At 47.2% G+C, this 19,425-nt stretch overlaps 1 protein-coding gene across 1 annotated transcript in view; it reads left to right on the forward strand.

The window, feature by feature from the left end:
* The window catches only part of CAPNS1 (calpain small subunit 1), a 28,069-nt gene extending 8,644 nt beyond the window's left edge, over nt 1-19,425 (forward strand). The window contains exons 3-14 of the mRNA XM_056845858.1: nt 3,641-3,674; nt 5,190-5,279; nt 5,488-5,545; nt 5,694-5,758; nt 7,006-7,074; nt 7,236-7,314; nt 7,896-8,012; nt 8,905-8,988; nt 14,426-14,577; nt 14,693-14,712; nt 18,978-19,122; nt 19,285-19,425. Coding sequence (XP_056701836.1) covers nt 3,641-3,674; nt 5,190-5,279; nt 5,488-5,545; nt 5,694-5,758; nt 7,006-7,074; nt 7,236-7,314; nt 7,896-8,012; nt 8,905-8,988; nt 14,426-14,577; nt 14,693-14,712; nt 18,978-19,122; nt 19,285-19,425 — 1,054 coding nt within the window. The remainder of the gene's footprint in view (nt 1-3,640; nt 3,675-5,189; nt 5,280-5,487; nt 5,546-5,693; nt 5,759-7,005; nt 7,075-7,235; nt 7,315-7,895; nt 8,013-8,904; nt 8,989-14,425; nt 14,578-14,692; nt 14,713-18,977; nt 19,123-19,284) is intronic.

Here is a 19,425-nt window from a genome sequence, read left to right on the forward strand (position 1 = left end):
CCTTTGCAAGGTGCTTCTTTCCCATCATGCTGAGCAGCCCCCTCCTGCACCTAAACCCCCGGGGCTCGGCTGCCGGAGAAATCTGTAATGAGAAAGGCAGGCCAGGGAGGACTTTGTAGACTTGGACCTGGAAGCCAGCAGGGAGCCAGTGCGAAGTCTGCAGATCAGGCATAATGTGCATACTAAGCTTGGCCCTCAATAATCAACCAACTGCTGAGCTTTGGACCACCTGAAGCGTTGGAATTGTCTTCAAGGGTAGCCCTATATTGAGTGTTTTACGGTAGTCTAGTCTTGAGGTTGCACTGCTGTGGACCTGACCTGTGGCCAGGTCATTAGAAACAAGGCAGGGGGCCAACTTCTGTGTCCGGCAAAGATGGACAAAGGCACTTTTAGCAGGTTGAATTATCTGTCTTTCATATAACGGTGCTGGGACCAATAATAGCCCCCAGGCTCCACACTGAATTGGATATGGCCAACTGAACCCCATCAAAATGGGCAGTCCAAAACCGCAGTTTTTCTGTCAGCAATGCTGATTCTATGACCTTAGGTAGATCATGAGAGGGAGGGCATCTTGGCCATCTTGTGGGCCTGGAGTAGGGGTCACTGGGGGGTGGGGGGAGGTAGTTGTGAATTTCCTGAATTGTGCAGGGGGTTGGACTAGATGACCCTGGTGGTCCCTTCCAACTCTATGATTCTATACGTTTGTGGCTCTTGTAACTTCTTGCGAGACCACATGGATTCAAAGGCAGGTTTAAAAAAATGCTAAAAGCTTAAAATTAAGGCTCTTTGATTTGTAAATTAAGTACTGCTCAGAAACTAGGCAAGGGGGCGGAGAGGAAGAAACAGAACTGCAAAGGCATTGAAACACTCACTAATTCCTGTAAGCCCCCCCCCTCCTCTAAGGCCTTCCTCTGGGAGGTCCCTGGTTCAAATTTAGTCTCTCCCATAAGCTCATTCTTAGCCTGCCCATCTGCCCAGTGGGGATAAATGAATCCTGGCCAAGTTATAAAGACACAGTGGAAGATGCGGAGCCATTTCCAGTTGACCCCCAGGATCAGACTTCCTGGAAACCCTTTTGAATTCCACGATGAAAGAAAAGTACGATGAATGAACAGAATACTGGCCTACCTTACAGGGCAGTTGTAAGGATTACAATGAAATGATAGCTTTGAGCACACAGCACTGTATAAACGCTAAATCAGGCACGACCAACCTTTTGAGCCTGTGGGCACCTTTGGAACTTTTTGAGCAGGCGGTGAGCGCCACTGCAAAATGGCTGCCACAAGAGGTGGGGCCAAATGCAAAACAGCTGCCTGAGGAGGCGGAGCCAAATGGAATGCTTCCCTCTTCACACTTACCTGGGAAGGAGGAAATCTTGAAGGGAGAATGGAACCGCATACCAAGGAAAGCCCAGATGCTTACCAGTTTTCCTCACCTTCCAGTCAAAAACCCTTTTGTTTGAATGAGGGAAGCCAATAACAAGTCCTGCCTTACAATGGGCCCGTCCACTTTCTGAAAAGCTCGGTGGGCATCGGGGAGTACTGGTGGGCACCGTGGCGCCCACGGGCACCACGTTGGGGAACCCTGAGCAAAGTTTCCCTCTTAGGTCTCTGTCACTACTGTTGTCCTTCTTAAAAAGTAAGCAGAGTAAATATATGCAAAGCACTTGCTTTGCATCATTGGTTCTGTTCCTTGTGTTTGGGTGGGGTTGATCGATGAAGCTTGGAGCCCCGGAGCACACAGTTCTTGTGGTTTGTGGGATGGGCCTTGGCCTGTTCAGGGCTGCATTTTTTATTCTGTCCAAGCCCAGTCAGAGAGTGCTGCCGGGAGGAGTTTGCTTTTGACTGCTCAACCATGCCCTGCTTGCAGGGATGGGCTGGTGGGGCTGCGTTACTGAAACCCTCTGCCTGGCTTGTGTGTGCTGTGGGACTGGTTTGGGGAGCCCAGGTAATCCTCCGAGACAAGCGACGTCCACCGGCAACGCCAGCAGAAGTCTGGCCGTTTACACCCAATAAGAACTCGAATTATCTCTCTCCCCCACTGAAAAAACCCTGGAATTAAGGCATTCTTCTGTGGGCCTGGATCACAATTAGAATTTCCCTATTATCCATTTTATAATGATGTCCCAAAGTGCCACTAACACATACAGCATGGAACCCTTGTGAGACAGGGCTCATATTGAGCCCTGATTCGGAGCCTTCTTGTAGACAGCGCTACATTTTTCCGCCAGTTTTTCTCTGCAGTGATGAGGGCTAAACGCGTGCTTTCAAAAAATAAAATGTGAAAGCTTTACTGAACCCAACTTTTAATTCCTTTTTAAAATATATACGACAAGTCTCCGTCGCGTTGCAGTTATGTACGTTGTTTGTATTCCCCCCCCCCCAAAAAAAGTTCAGTTAAAACAGAACAAAATAGATTCTCAGGCCGCCGGGTGTCGTCGGCCACGGCTCAATGCTAGAGCACCCGCTTGGCAAGCACAGAGTTTCTGGCCTCACCAGTTAAAGGATCTCAGGAACTGGGAAAGTGTGTGGCTTAAAGGGCCGTGGCAGTTTGGTGAATCCTGGGTTACCTGGAACAGTGGCCGAAGGCAGCTTCATATATTTAAGCATCAGATTTTAGACTTGTGGGATAGCATCTCAGAAGCGCAGAAGCAAGACTGCGGGCATATATTTCACAGGCAACGATGATGCTTTCGTATGTTATGGCATGTAACAGGCAAGTGAGCTCGTGCGTACCTGTCAGTCCATATGGCTGTGCTTTTCCTTGTGTGGAAATTCTTTTAATGTATTTATTTATCTTAAGTAGGAAGAGCATAATTAGTGCTACTAACTTTTCTCTGAGCGTGCGAAAGTGGATAGCATCTCAAGCGCAGAAATGCAGGCTGGTAACTTCCTACATGAGAGCTCTGCGTAGACAGATTCATGGAGGGGAGGTCAATCAGCAGCTGCTAGCCATAGTGACTAAAGGGAACCTCCACATTCAGAAGCAGTCAACCCCTGAACCCCAGTGCCAGGAGGCAACATCAGGGAAGGCCTCAGCCTCTATGCCAGGGGTGGGGAACCTTTTTTCCACCAAGGGCCATTTGGATATTTGTAACATTATTCGCGGGCCATTCGCCACTTCCGCCCCCAGCCCTCTTGTAGTACAGAGGGAATACGTTTCTCCATGGCCCGGGTGGGAAAGGGTTAACACAGTTTCTTGGGCGGTCCTAGCAGCTCCATAGCTAACAACTCTTCTGCAAGGGGGGAAAAGGTTCCTTTTCTTGCCAAAACAAACTCACATCTGCCTTGAATAGAGGCTATTCCTATCTGCGGGAGGGGGCGGATCACCAGTCTTAAATCCTTCTGAGCTAGAGATCTGCCAGGACCCATGAAGGGCCAGACCAAATGACTTCGCGGGCCTTATATGGCCCCTGGGCCTGACGTTCCCCACCCCTGCTCTATGCCCTGTGGTTGGACCTCCAGAGGAACTGGTTGGCCACTGAGTGAGGCAGGATGCTGGACTAGAAGGACCGCTGGTGTGATCCAGCAGGGTTCTTCTGATGTTCTTACAATTAGAGGAAGAGAGAAGGTGAGTTGCTTGGGTGGAGCATCTTTCTAATAACTTTTTTTCCTTTCTTCTCTCTTTGCTTATTTAACAGTGAAGCGGCTGCTCAGTATAATCCGGAACCCCCGGTAAGTCTGCCAGAAGAGTGGAAGGGCTTCGCCTTCATGCCTTATGCCTTTCAATGCTGCTTTCATTGGAGACAAGATACTGGGTTAGGTGACTCACATACTCTGGCTGAATCTTGTGGCCCCTGTGTTTACGACAAACTATAATTCCTAACTGGGGGGGGGGGGTCAAAGGGTGTAACACTTAGGATGACCCACCCCCAAGAGCTACCTCTGATTGTAGAAATAAACCCCACCAAAATGAAATCTGCCCAGCTTGTTACCCACCAAGGCGAAATCTTCCTATTAGCCTCATTTCCAGCCTGCTAGATGCTTGGGACTCCACCAGCTCCCTGCCCTCCATTTGCCTTCCCAGGCTGGCAGCAGAATCAGGAGAATTCCTGAACAAAATCCTGAGTCTGGCAGCAGCTTCAAAGACCTGCAGCATTTTCAAGGGTAGATGGTTTGGTCAGTCACAGCTCATTTAATCCGTTAACAGAGGATTGCCAAAGCTGCGTTTGGCAGACAGGTAGTGCGGGCCTGCAGCGGCTAATTCATACACGACCACCAGGCTCTTGAGGCTTAACTTTGTTAATCTGTGTTGCGACACAACCGGCAACAAGCCTAGTGACACCTTAAAGACTAAAAGATGGAGTCTTGTGCAAACTTTCGTAAGACTCTGGTCTGCTTCGCCAAATACCTAAAGCGTGCGCTCCATTTACCAGTAGATACGCTCTCACACATGGGTGTGGGGGGAAAGACTGTGGGGTCCAGAGGTACTCTAATACCACCTGGGAGAGGCTGTTGCTCAGTGGTAGAGCCTCTGCTTGACATTCAGAAAGTCCCAGGTTCAATCCCCGGCATCTCCAGTTAAAGGGACTAGGCAAGTAGATGATGGGAAAGACCTCTGCCTGAGACCCTGGAGAGCCGCTGCCGGTCTGAGTAAACAATACTGACTTTGATGGACCAAGGGTCTGATTCAGTAGAAGGCAGCTTCATGTCTTCATGTGACTAAGGTTGCCAACCTCCCGGTGGGGTCTGGAGACCTGAAATTTCAACTGATCTCCAGACTACAGAGAGCAGTTTCTCTGGAAACAATGGCTGCTTTGGAGGTGGACTCTAGGATATTATTTCCTGTTGAGGTCCCTCCCTTCCACAAACCCCACCCTCCCTAGGCCCCACCCGCAAATCTCGAGGAATTTCCCAACCCGGAGCTGGCAACTCTACCTGGGGTGCTTCTAGGTAAAGCTCAGTGGTGTAATAGGCGAAGCAAAGTGACGTTTCAGGTCCAACAAGATTTGCTAAGCGAAGACTAGTCGTGGGATAGGAAACCTTTTATTGCGGTTGAGACCGAGTTGGATAACGAGAAACTTCTTGAGCAAATTCTGCCCACTTTGGGGGCTTGGATGGAACAGCCGGGCAGCAATGCTTGAAATAAATGGAAACAGGCAACCCTTGCAATAATATGGAGGTCATGCTTTGCTTTTCCTGGTCTCCTCACCCAGTTTTCTTCTCGTGCTGCCTCTTTCCTCATTCTAGCCTCCTCGTAGCCACTTTTCCAACGTCGAAGCCAACGAGAGCGAGGAGGTGCGGCAGTTCCGGCGGCTCTTCACTCAGCTGGCAGGAGACGTGAGTCTTGGGGGTCCATCTGGTGGCTGTTCCTTAAAAACTGAGGACTAGCCACTTGATGCTGTGGGGGTTGGCTGGTGGGAGGAGACACCCCGGGGGGAGGGATCTGAGTTGCGTGGGGACTCGTGACGTTTCTTCATAGCAGGGATGGGGCCTAACCTCTCCCTCTGGAGATGCGGCCTATATGCGTCTCTTGTTTCGCTCTCAGGATATGGAAGTGAGTGCTTCAGAGCTGATGAACATCCTCAACAAAGTGGTTACCAGACGTAAGTGGTGGCTGCATTTCCCTTGGGGGGGTGTCTCTGGGTATGGGGCTGGGTCTCTGTCCTGGGCAAGCAAAATCCACCTTGGCCTAAGTGGTGTTTTTCTCACTGAGGCCTGGCAGAATTTTCAACTCCTGTTTCTCCTTTCTAGATCCTGACTTGAAGACTGACGGATTTGGGATCGACACCTGTCGTAGCATGGTGGCTGTCATGGATGTATCCTCTTGCCAAGCGCCACCCCCAGTTCTGGGTTGGTTTGTTGTTTTAATTTCAGCCCCCAAACACAAAGAAATAAAAAAAAATATAGCAAAGTATAATAACAGTAGCAAGCCTACAGATAATTCTCTATAAAAGGTTTCCAAATATCTTTAAAAAGTTCATGCACAATTATCATCTATATGCCATACGTTCAAATGTTGATAAGGTCCTCAATCCATTGGATGACGGGAGGTGGGCATTTATCTCTCCAGTGTTGTAATATAAGTCTTTTAGCAATAGTAAGGGCACGGAGGGTCCATTTCCCTTGACCATCAGTTAGACACATAGTTTAAAAGTACATAAGCATCATCAAAAAGCAATGAATATTCTAATACAAAATTGATATAATTACTTCCTTCCAAAAAGACAGAATAACTGGCCCAAAGCAAATGTTTAAGAGATGCATCTTGTAAGTTACAGCACCAGCGGTTAAACATTTTACTTAGGCCTTTACTAAAAAGGTGCTGTGGTGTCTAGGATATCCTAAGCATAATTTTCTGCTGAACGAGACACAGCTTAAGGTCCATAGAAAGAACAGGTATAATATTTAGGGCTGAATCCCATTGCTTCAGTAAAACAGGGTGATTAGCTCCTTATTCCATTCATTTCTGAAACTTTGCATATTATTATTATCAACATCAAACGTTTATAAACAAATGTTGTAGTTTTCCTTTTTTGCATTGATTCATTGAGAGTTTCTGAGGGAAAGGGAGATTCTGAAGCACCAGTTCTGGGTTTTATTAAATCTCTTTCCCATTTCTTTGGAGTATATTTATGGAAGGAAGTCGTGTCAGGTCGATGCGATGGTGTGTGAGGAGCGTTCTCCCTTCCCAAAGATGTGCTCTGTCTTCCTGATTTAAGCTACCCAAGAACCCCTGCAAACTTTCTTAGCATCAAAGCAAAACAACAGAAGCAGTTTTCTCCTCTGTCTTCGCTGCCTTCCCCCCCTAAGGAATTTATCTGTGCCTGGGTTCCTCCCTGAATTTAGAAATGTGTCTTTTGATTACTTCCACCCTCTTGGCTAAGACCTGGGTCTGAAAGGCTGGATGCCTCTGTCATATGCAGCCAAACTTTGCTAGCCCCCCTGAATTCCTTGCTCCCCCACCTGTGATGCCTTCACACCTTGCATCAGAGAAGAGGGGTGTGTGTGTGTAGGCATGTATGTGGCGTTCTCCATATTTTTTCTTTGACTGCATCCGGTGCAGAGTGACACAACCGGCAAATTGGGCTTTGATGAATTCAAGTACCTCTGGAACAACGTGAAGAAGTGGCAGGTAAGGAAGGCACACCCTGGCTCTTGCGTGCAAGAAGGCCTTGTGGGAGGGGGAATCTGAGCTGGTCTCAGCTGAGAAAGGGGCTCTTCTGCATACCTCTTCCCGGTGCCGGCTGACGTGTAATTGTTTCCGCCTTCTCCTTTAATCTCCCTTAACCTCAGTGTATCTACAAACAGTACGATACGGACCGGTCTGGTACCATTGGCAGCAACGAACTCCCAGGAGCCTTTCAGGCAGCAGGTGAAGAAAGGGGGTGGCGAGGGTTCACGGGTCAAATGGGGGTCTCTTTTCAGACAGGCTGCAGCTTTTATTTATTTATTTGAAACATTTCTATACTTCCTTTCCACCCAAATGGGGTCCTCCAGGCAGATAGTGTCCCCGCATTTTTGACAAGCTAAATTCCAGTCCAGTAGTGCCTTACAGGCCAACAAGATTTTGGGGGCATAAGTTTTTGATAGTCAAAAACTCAAAAGCTCCTGCCCCGAAAATCTTGTTGGTCTCTAAGGTGCTACTGGAGTCAAGAATAGCTGTTCTACTGCAGACCAACTTTGCTACCCTCCCGAAACAATCACATTTTTGAAGAACGGGCAGCATTTGTTGCCAGCACACCCGGCTTGGCGCTATTCTGGTGGGGTTGTCACTATTGGGATGGGAGTTTGAAGGCTGAATATCCTATGGATCACCATGACCCCCGCACTTGGTTTTTTTGTCAGGGGGTGTCAAAGTGGTCTGGAAAGGAGCCGTTGTCAAAAGGTTATAGCTTTTGCACTGCAAAGACTTGCCCTCTTTCCCTTTTGTGCCCTCCTTCTTTGTTCACCCAGGTTTTAAGCTGAATGAGCAGCTGTACAGCATGATCGTGCGCAGGTATTCGGACGAGAACGGGAACATGGACTTCGACAACTTCATCAGCTGCCTGGTGCGCCTGGACGCCATGTTTCGTAAGTGTCAGGGATCTCATAGCTGCTGCTTTTCCCAGGGGGCAGTTTCAGAAAGTGAGCGAGGAGTGGACTTGTTTTGTGCTGCGGGTGCCAACTTTCATCCTCAAGGGGCGTTTGGGGGCAGCTTACAAGACCTAATTTTAACAACATAAATAAAACCACTTTGAACAGCAGCAAGACAGAGAAGGTGTAAACACAAACACTAATACAAAAGTGTTGGGTTGGATTTTACAGATCGGTTCCACCAATGGTTGTGTTTTCCCCTGGAACAAGGAGGCTCCCCATGACTTGTGTTGGGGGAGAGTTTTTGCCCCGGGAAATTCGCAGAATGGCCCTACAAGATCCAGCCTTACATTGCCAGAAATAAAATTATGTAACTACCAAAGGAGAAGGAGGGTCAGTGAAAGTGATTTTGCCCTGCATTTGAAAGATGGGATGTGGCAAACATCTTTCATGCAGGAGTTCCATAAATGGGGTGCCACCACAAAGAAGGCCCTGTCTTCTGGGCCAGTCTTTGCTCCTGGCCTGGGTGTTTTGCCTGCAGATTCTATTGCCGCAAATACATTTTTCTCTGCTCCTCTCATGTGTCTAGTTTGGCAGCTGGGGTGAGGGAAACAGCCAACACCAAACTCCTAATGCTTGGATTGTGCTTTGATTGTGGGATCCTGCATGGCAGAGGGTTGGACTGGATGGCCCTTGTGGTCTCTTCCAATCTTGTGATCTCTCAAGGTGCTGGATTTGGGTTCAGGTCCTTCAGCTCCTTCTCTCCTGATGGACCCTCCAAGGAGGTCTTTCTGTATTCCATTGTGCTACTTATGGCAGCTCTAGCTAAGCGTCAGCCTGGTGTGACTGAATTAGGAGTTTGATTTCCTGGTGTTCTTTCCACTTTCAGGTGCCTTCAAATCTCTGGACAGAGATGGTAGTGGACAGATCCGTGTGACCCTGAAGGAGGTGAGAGGGGATTCTGCTTTTATTTGTGCCCTAAGGGCTAGCCCTAAGAGCTAGGTTTGGGGAAATCGCAGAAGCATCCAAAGAGGAAGGGGAGGGAGGATTGGAATTTCCAAGGGAGGGGCTTCAGGAAGCAGAAGAAGAGGTGAACCGAGGGGGCAGGAAGCCGAAGAGGCCACCTGGCCAAGCGAGAGCAGAAGGGGATCTGCGAAAATGTGGTTCAGGAAAGAAGAATTCAGCCTTCGCCTGGACTGGAAGAGGGAGAGGGGGAAAGGCTGTGAAAACGCCAAAGGAAGCAGCGTGGGATTGTGAACTGGGAAAGAAGGCACACCATGCGGGTGGCAGATGAGACAGAGGGATGTAAGGGTGAAAGAAGCAAATAGAAAAGAGTACTCCCGAAGAGGTTTTTTTTTTTAATCCAGTGAGGACTAGGAATTTGAAGGATTTGTTTTCTTCTTTCAGTGGCTTCAGCTCACCATGTATTCCTAAGGACTAGGAGATGGCACCTTCCCTGACCTCATCGAGCCTGTCTGGAATACTTTAGAACTTTGCCCACTGTGTTTGATTTGCAGTTCCCTTGGGAAGTGCTACAGAATCCCTTTACTCTTTTCTCTGTTATTGTTTTGCTTTTTCTCCTCTCCCTTTTTTTCCCTAAAACAAAAAAAAGCTCCTTTTCCTGTTGTATGATTTTGCATTTTTAATAGCCAGTAGGGAAAAAACCCCAACTCGCTTAAAAGTTTTGCCATCCATTTAATTTTGCATCGTCTTAATCAGGCCACTAGTGGCACCTTGCTTGAAGAGGCTACCAATTTGCTGCAGCATTCTGCTTTCCCCCTAAGACAGCTTGGTTTCTGACAATACCATGTGGATGCCTTTTCTACTGAACGATGGTTCATGTTTGGGGTGAGGGGGGGAAAGTGGATTGGGCTTTGGTAGGGCGCAAGATCACCGCCTGTGTTTGCCACCACAGATGATGCATGTGAGCTGCTGTTTATGTTTCATCTGATACAACCTGATAGACGAGAGGTCCCCAACGTGCTGCCCGTGCGTGCCGTGGCGTCCGCCAACCCCTTTCCTGGCGCCCACCAAGTGTTTTTAGAAAATGGGTGGGGCCAGGTGGGTTTTTTGCCCAGTGATTGGCCACTGGAGATTTGATTTGATTGGCTGTGCAGATTTTTTAAAGACTTTGCTTTGGCAGCAGCTGCCCCCACAGCACAAGGATCTTCATTGTGTGACTGAAGATAAGCCATGGCAGCTGTTTTGGGCTGGCTCTGCCCCGCGTGGCTGCCATTTTGTGGCTGTGCCCACCACAACGTATCAGAATTCCAAAGCTGCCCACAGACTGGAAAAGGTTGGAGACCCCTCTGATAGGCCAAGGGCTGTTGAGATGGAAACGAAGTGAGAGAGAGATGAAGGCAGCAATATATGCACACAAATAACACACACCCTTCAATGAGAGAAATCTCCCTCATTTTGAAGAACTGGAGAACAGAGTCTCTTAACACATCCATGCAATGTTTTTTTTTTTAAATCAGTAGGTTAGGAACTGGGAAAGTCTGCCAGTAGCTATTTAAAACTAGAGTTAGTTATACAGTCTTCTGCTTTTTCAAAGATGCTACAATCCTACCCAGAAGCCATTGTTAAACAGTTTTCTATTAGCAGTCAACAGCCAAAGCCCGTTGACTCCAATACAGTTTGCACATTTAGCAAATCGAATAACTATTTGCGTGCCATGCAGCCCCCCCTCCCCCAACACCAAACTAGCACTGCATGGGGTTTCTGGGCATGCATTTTGAAGGAATAAAGCATAGCAAGATGGGGGCGGGGGCGCTCAGAGAGGAAGGCGGCTGCTTCTGCAATGCTCTTTCTTGCAAATGTGGCTTTGTCGCCCTCCTTGGGCCGCCCTCAGTATTGCAGCTGCACTTTGTCCCGCGTGGTTCTCAATCCCATTATTAAGGCTTGGTTGGCTGGCTGGCCTGTGAAATCCAAAAGTTATGGGTTTGAGATTCCTGCATGACATCTTCAATTTTCATTGGAACAAGGTGGTGGGAAATGGCCTTACATTTCAGTACCAGCTTCCGGGATGCTGTGATGAATTCAGAAATGTTGAGGTGAAAGACTTGGGAGTCCATCCTTTTCCAATGCCTGTTTCACGGATGGGCTGCAGTAATAAACTCTTAACTGTCCACCTCGAGAAATGGAATAGCAAATTCAGTCTCTGCCCTCAAGATGGGATAATATATGGGAACGTTTGTTCTGAAATAGGACTTTGGCCAACTTTGAAGCTTGATCCAATTTCAATTCCCTCTGCAAAAACTCCCTGTGAAACTGTGGCTGAAAGGTAATGGAGCCAGAGTTACAGGGAGGGACCTCAGTCACTTTATGTCAGGAGTGAAAAAGCGTGCCTTCTTTGAGTTTTCTAATGACCATAAATGGGAAGGGGGGGGATGTTGCATTTCCACCAATTTGGGATCCCGTGTTTCCCCCTGCCAAACTCTGTTGGGGTTTGCCTTGAAATGTACCAGCTGTCTGCCTCCAACACCCACTCTGTTTTCTAAAAACTCCGTAGCAACAAGAATAAAGGTTCTGTAACATCAGCGCTTCCCTTTCTGTCTCCCTTGCTGTCCCTGTGGCTCAGCGCCTTCCCTGGGGGAGAGGGGATCCCGTCAGCCCTAAATGGTGGGTGTCCCACGTTTGGCCATGTTTTCTGCATCTTCTTTTGTGGCTTGGGGCTGCCCCCTGCAGTGGGCACTGTGCCTCGACTGCCAGTAGCGGGAAGGGATGTTATCCCTGCATAGCAGATGGGTATGTGTGTGTGTTTAAGCTGGGGAATCATGGCTGACCTGAGACCACCAAAGGCATTCATGAAATTTGAAGCTGTGTGGTGGAGTGGTTAGAGTTGGACTAGGACATGGGAGAGCCAGGTTCAAATCCCCAGTCAGCTGTGATTCCCATTGTGTGTGACCTTAGTCCAGTCCCAGGGCACTTTCATACATGCCGAATAATGCACTTTCAGTCTACTTTGCAGTTGGATTTTACTGTGTGAAATTGCAAAATCCACTTGTAAACAGTTGTTAAAGAAGAAGAGTTGGTTTTTATATGCTGACTTTCTCTACCACTTAAGGGACAATCGAACCGGCTTTCAAACACCTTCCCTTCCCCTCCCCACAACAGACATCCTGTGAGGTAGGTGGGGCTGAGAGAGAGTATCTGCCCAAGGTCACCCAGCAGTGGCACAAGTGGGGAATCTATGGCACAAGTGGGGAATCGAACCGGGGTCTTCCAGATCTTAGTCTGACTCTTGTAACCGCTACACCACACTGACTCGCAGATGCAGAGCCTAGATCCCGTTGGAATCACCCGGTTGTCTCAGTAGCCGAGATCATTCTGGTTTGCTCACTGTGAATGATGTTGACGGGTTGTGAGTGATCACTGAGGATGTACCACCAACAAGGTAGATCTGGGCCCGTCCTGATATCCTGGGGGGGCTGTTGGTCAGGATTATCGCTGCCTTCTTGCAGGGAGGGAGTTTTCTTCAGGTGTCGAAGGAACTGTAGCACCTCTGCTGCCCAAGAAATCTTCCTTGCATAAGGATGACCCAGATAATTTTCAGCGACCTTTCTCATGTCCCTTTGTAGGGCTAGGAGCTCAACCAGGGCAAGGTAACGTCTGGCATTTCTGACCAAATGCATCTCTCCTTGAGACATTTAAGTTTGAATTCTCACCCGTTTAAGGGATGGAGATGGCATTATTTATTTATTTCATTCACAACATCTGTTCCCTGTCTCTGCCCTTACAAGGGCCACCAAGGTGGCTAACAGTTTTAAAACGTACACCATAAAATCACATTTTAAAACTATTAAAATCAACTTGCCACACCCAAACACACATCATTAAAATATTTAAAGTTAAATTTTAAAAACCGTCCCTCTGCTGCATTGTATTCACCTATGGGTCTCTGTTGATTCTATTAGACCTTCGATGTCTTTTGATCTGGTCACTCTCTTGGGCTGTTTGGCTGGTATTTGAGAGATGGCTCTCTAATGGTTTCAGTCTTTGGGAGAGGGTCAGGTAGCCTGCAAAGTGTCACAGTTAGAAATTCTGAGTTCCTCTTCTGTGGAGTTGAAGTCGCTCCGGTGTTTTTTTTTTTATCTTAGATTCTTTTTATTGCTAACTTCAAAAATATTAAAACAAGTCTGAAAGAATAAGAGTATAACAGAATGTTGACAAAGTCACAACAGGCTAGGTTCCAAATTTGCACAGAGTACACAGATCATGTGTGTGTGTGTGTGTGTGTAAAGTGCCGTCAAGTCGCAGCCGACTTATGGCGACCCCTTTTTGGGGTTTTCATGGCAAGAGACTAACAGAGGTGGTTTGCCAGTGCCTTCCTCTGCACAGCAACCCTGGTATTCCTTGGTGGTCTCCCATCCAAATACTAACCAGGGCTGACCCTGCTTAGCTTCTGAGATCTGACGAGATCAGGCTAGCCTGGGCCATCCAGGTCATAACATTCACAGAATAAAATTTCTATACGTACCAACGCACCGCCCAAGAAGTCTAAGAAAGACCTCCCAACGTTTAACAGTTTTCAGCCCCTTATATACCTTTTACCGTGGGAATCTTAATCTGTGGTTAGACATCACAATCTTTACATTACATCTTCTCAAGGGTCTGGAACTATCCCATAACATTTATCCTTCACACCTACCAAGGTTTCTTTATATGGCCCTGGACAAGGTTTTCTGATATAGATATGCATAGATACTCATATCTTCAATGTCAAGCCAATTAATTATAATATGGTGAGAAAGTTGCAGAAAAGATGCTTGTGGCATATGGAAGAAAGCATTACAATGGAGTCAAATTACCCTCCATCCAGGATTCAAAGAGGAGAACATTTTTCCGTTTTTATCTATGTTGACATTTTAGCAAAGGTTTTTGGCGGCACGCCTGGACATATCTAACTGCAATGAAGTTAAAGCATGAAGTTTGCTTACCTGCCAGTCTCCTGGCAGGAGATTTAACTTTAATTAACATCCGTGGCGCAGGGTGGTAAGCTGCACTATTGCAGTCCAAACTCTGCTCCTGACCTGAGTTCGATCCCAACGGAAGTTGGTTTCAGGTAGCCTGCTCAAGGTCGACTCAGCCTTCCATCCTTCCGAGGTCGGTAAAATGAGTACCCAGCTTGCTGGGGGTAAAGGGAAGATGACTGGGGAAGGCATTGGCAAACCACCCCACAAACAAAGTCTGCCTAGTTGGGATGTGACGTCACCCCATGGGTCAGGAATGACCTGGTGCTTGCACAGGGGACCTTTACCTTTTGCATGAATCTATCTATCTATTGATATAGATATAGATATATATCTTTTAAGGCTATATGTACCTTGCACTGCTACAGAGTGTCATGGGGTTATGTGCTAGTGCCAGAGCTATTTAATATCTACATGAGTGCCTTCTTATATCAGGTTCATTGCCTGTCCTCCCTGATCTGGCTACACCGGTGCAGACTTCTGTGACTTCTGGGATGGACTACTGTAATGTGATCTTGAAGACCTCTCAGAAGCTTCAGTTAGTACAGAATGCAGGCAGTTCACCATTCCGCCTGGCGTATGAGCAGGTGTGTTTCTATATGTCCATGTTTGCAGCAACTACACTGGATAATAACGTGCTTCTGGCCACAATTCAAGAAGCTGATTGTTACCTTTCAAATCCTTTACAATCTGCCTTTCCAGAAACCTGCTGCCAGTAAGAGGTGAGAAAACTGGCCTGGATAGTCCGTTTTGAGATAAGACAGGTTCACGTGCCCTTCAAAATGTCCTCTGCTGCTTCTAACTTAATTTCTTCAAATTCTCTGCTATGGCATGAGTGAATCCGTTGCTTAATACCAGCTTGGGCTGGGGAGTTATTTAGTGCTGCTTGTCCATTTTTGCAGCCAAACCCAGTGATTAATTTTGTTATGTTTTCATCGTAATTATAGAGCTATTCAAAATGATCAGGAAAGCACCATGAAAATAATGAGCAATATCTTTGGCTGCAAAGTGAAAACTGCTTACTGTATTCACAGGAGGACAAATAATTGGCCCTTGATTGATTAATGCTGCGGCACTTGGCAGTGAGAACAGGAAACAATTAGTCAAGCTGTTACAAGGCAAAATGGGAGGGAGCAGCAGAACTTTTGCTGAGTGGGACTTATTTCCAGTCAACCTATATTAGGGTTCTTGGAAAACACATTGCTTTGTTGATGTCCTTAAATATAGATGGTGTAGTGGTTAAGAGCGGTGGTTGGAGTGGTGGAGTCTGATCTGGAGAACCAGGTTTGATTCCCTTCTCCTCCACATGAGCGGCGGAGGCTAATCTGGTGAACTGGATTTGTTTCCCCACTCCTACACACAAAGCCAGCTGGGTGACACTGGGCAAGTTACAGCTCTGTTAGAGCTCTCTCAGCCCCACCTACCTCACAAGGTGTCTGTTGTGGGGAGGGGAAGGGAAGATGATTGTAAACCGGTTTGAGTCTCCCTTAAGTGGTAGAGAACGTCAGTATATAAAAACCAACTCTTCTTCTTCATATATGGTATATGCAGATGGGATACTGAACATCCTGTGTTGGAGCTTGGTCGGCTAATTTTTAAGTTCATAATTTTGTATGGCCCGCGAATGAGGTTTGCAGCGATTCTCATATGCTTGAAGATCCTCTAAATATTTTGCCTCAGTGCTCTCTAACTTGTGTGACATTGATAGCGACCCCTCCCAAAAAGTGTCCCCAATTTCCCTTATCAAAGATTCATTGGGATCACCTTGTACTAGGACTGTAGCATGTCCCATATCAGGCAATGCAACCAACGTTCCATTAAATGGTTGTATTTGTCCAGAACATAGTGAGACCTTAAACCTAATAGTGGATCTGGACTGACTGGATTCCTGCAACCAGGAACAGAGACAGTATATTCGTCTCACGTCCTGGAATATTGCTGGAATATTACTGGTTGGGGCAGTAAAGAGAATGATCCTGACTTAATAGAGTTTGCAAAAGACTTTGATATCATTTTGATCCAAGAAACCTGGCGGCTCAGGGATATTTTATTTAATGGATTCACCTCTTATGTATTACCGGCCTTGAAACCTAATACAAAGGGTAGACCTAAAGCTGGCTTATGCTGTTTGATCAACAATTCAGCCAGTCTTAATGTAAGACAGTTGGAGGATTGTCCTCCGATTGCCCAAGCTTTCCTTCTAGGCGTTAGAAACTCTCAGATCTTATTAGTTAATGTATATATGCCACCAATTGTTGCCGATAACAATCATAAATCCCTTTGGGAAACATTAGAGTCATATACGAAAATCCTGATGGCTAAATATCGCAGGGCAGCACTACTTATGGGGGGGAGATTTCAATGCAAGACTGGGTAGCAACAACAATAAGCTGGGTAAGTCTTGAACTGGGATGATGAGGATTTTACATTGCTTTCTTTTCTACATTCAAGAAAAGATCAGGTTATTAATCAGGCTGGGCAGTATTTGGCAGATTTATGCTCTAGTCTTAATCTTGATATCTTAAATGGTTCTAGCCAACATGACCCTCTAGAATTTACCTATATTTCCCCCCGTGGCTGCAGTGTTGTGGATGTTATAAATATCCAAATGGCCCTTGGCGGAAAAAAGGTTCCCCACCCCTGTTTTAAGCCAATTGAGTGTATCTAACTCCGCTAAGGCTGTGCCAATTCTTACATGAACACACAAAGCTGCCTTGTATTGAATCAGACTTTTGGTCCATCAAGGTCAGTATTGTCTACTCAGACTGACAGCGGCTCTCCAGGGTCTTCCCCATCACCGTCTGGTCCTTTTAGCAGGAGATCCTGGGGATTGAACCAGGGACCTTCTGCATGCTAAGCAGATGTTCTGCCCCTCCCTTCTCCATCCTACAATCCCATATTGGATGAAAAGAACAACCTTCATGCAATCATACTGTTCAGGGAGAGTCCTCAGTCCCACCTCCATGATCCAGATTAGATAAGAGTTAGCTTCTAGGCAGCTTGGAGAGCTCAAACCTTCTACACGCCTAATAACTTTTCTTACAAACAATTAAAATGTGACGAAGTACTGGACGTGCATGTCAAAGGCACAAATCCTTTTGCTTAAAAGGGCCCTTGCAAGCTGGGATGAATAAAGCACAGTCTCACCAGTACTCTTAAAACAGACGAAGTTTTCCCCCACCAGCTTAAGGACCTTCAAACCTTGCTAGAAATCTTGCTCCCCCATAAAAAGGAAAACAACAACAGTTCTCTTAAAAATCATTGGAAAAATGGGCTGTTTCTGTCTTCATACAGTTTCACATTTTGCATGAGAACACACCTGAAACTGCCTTTTCCTGAATCAGACCATCGGTCCATCAAGTTCAGTATTGTCTACTCAGACTGGCAGCAGCTCTCCAGCATCACCAGCAGAGAGAGGACTTTGACATCACCTACTGCCGGATCCTTTTAACTGGAGATGCTGGGGATTGAACCTGTGACCTTCTGCCTGCTCAAGCAGAGGGTCTACCCCTGAGCCACAGCCCCTCCCCTCATGTGCTGGGGCTGCAGGGTGTGGGTAAATGGCCTTTGTTGGCCAGTGACTAGCATGTACTGTAAGTAGGCATTCTCCACTTTAGTTGGGGGAATTAGCTGGAGACAGAGAGCAAGAGGGGGTGACTGGGATTGAAAAGCTATTTATACCAGGATAATCCTCGGTGAAAGCTCTCAAATGAGCAGGCAGTCATATCATTAAAATATGGCTTTGTTAAAGAATAAAAATAGTTAAACAAGAAATATATTTTAAGCTAGGAACATACGCACACAAAGCATACAAGAGCTGACAAAGAGAAAAGGGAGGAAGTTGGGTAGGGTTTCAGGGAAAAGACATCGTTACCAGTCTTGAAGTGGCGTCCAAGAAAAGCAGCACTGAAGGGGGAAACCAGCTTTTCCCGGAGCAAAGGAAAGAGCCCACAAAAAAGTGGGGGTGTGCGCACAGATCCAGAACACACCCACACATTGTGAATGGCCAAAGCTCCAATGTTTATACCCCAGAATGGGTCCTGAGGCAGTATGAGGTAAGCTGGCAGGAAAGCCAGAGACAAAGAATTGATTGCTTTTCTGGGGTTCAAACAAAAAGATAGGAGAGGCCTGATGAGTCGTCAGGACCCAAGAGAATGGCTGGGCTATTCTCCGGAATACTGATTGATGGGTGGGATGGGTGCAGATAGGGTAAGAGATGGTCTGCTCAGAGTGCTGATTAAATCACCTTAGGGTGACACAATGGGGATTTGCTGGCCCCGTTGTCCAGCCAGGCACACCTTCGGGCCAGAGGAAAAGTTCAGCGGCCATTCTGGAGCATGCTGCTCCCTGGAAGAGCTGGCTAGGATGGAAGGAACTCTTTCAAGGAGATTGAGATCCTGGGTTGAGGCTGCTCAGGAATGTAGAAGAAGAAGAGTTGGTTTTTATATGCCAATTTTCTCTACCACTGAAGGAAGAATCAGACCGGCTTACAATCTCCTTCTCTTCCTCTCCCCACAACAGACATCTTGCGAGGTAGATGGGACTGAGAGAGCTCAAAGAGAACTATGACTAGCCCAAGGTTACCCCACAGGCTTCATGTGGAGGTGTGGAGAAACCAACCCAGTTCACCAGTTTAGAGCCCACCGCTTTTAACCACTACACCACATTGGCTCTCCACTATACCACGCTGTAGCCTGCCTACTCCTTCTGTACATTAGTAAATAAATGATTCATTTCTGGTTAACTTTCTCTCTCTGCCCCCCGCCTTTCTTCTAAGTGAAAAGCCCCCCCCCCCGGGTTCGAGTCTTTCCTTGTTGGGAAGATGCTGCAACCCTTCGTTAATTTTAGGTCCTCTTTTACCTCCTCCTTTGGCCGCCTCCGAGATCTCCTTTATATCTTTGGAGAAGTTGGCATTCTGTTCTTTGCCAGTTTCCTAATGATCCCTCCACTACTTTCATCCCCAACCCACCCTTTTCTCTGCCGCCAGCCCCAAGAAAGAGGCTGGGGATTTCTCCTCCTCCTTCTCATCCCCCCCCCACTTCAACTCCCTCTCCTACTTGAAGGAGAAAAACACCAAAGAGGAGCCTCTTTTCATGCCTCTTAATTTTTCAGCCACGACGCACCAACAAAAGGTAGGAGCGCAGGAAGGTCCTTGAGTGGTGGGTGGTGTTTTTCGGCAGCAACAGCTGCATTTTGCAAACGCAATAATTAGTGGGTGCCGGCTGGCATCGCAGCCGAGGGGGCTGGAGTTATGGCAGGGCCTGTCCACCCCGCCTCGGATTCCTCCTGTGCAGGAATATGAACCAAAAGAGCAACACAGCAGCAAAGCCCCTCGGGTGGGCCAGGTGCCTCTGGTGGCAGCTCACAAGGACTCCTGTGACACCCTGAAGATGGTCTACTTTGCTGAGCTTCCCCTTGCGAGGGCCTTCGGATGA

The sequence above is a fragment of the Euleptes europaea genome, chromosome 3 (genome assembly GCF_029931775.1).
Source record: "Euleptes europaea isolate rEulEur1 chromosome 3, rEulEur1.hap1, whole genome shotgun sequence".
NCBI classification, from domain to species: domain Eukaryota; kingdom Metazoa; phylum Chordata; class Lepidosauria; order Squamata; family Sphaerodactylidae; genus Euleptes; species Euleptes europaea.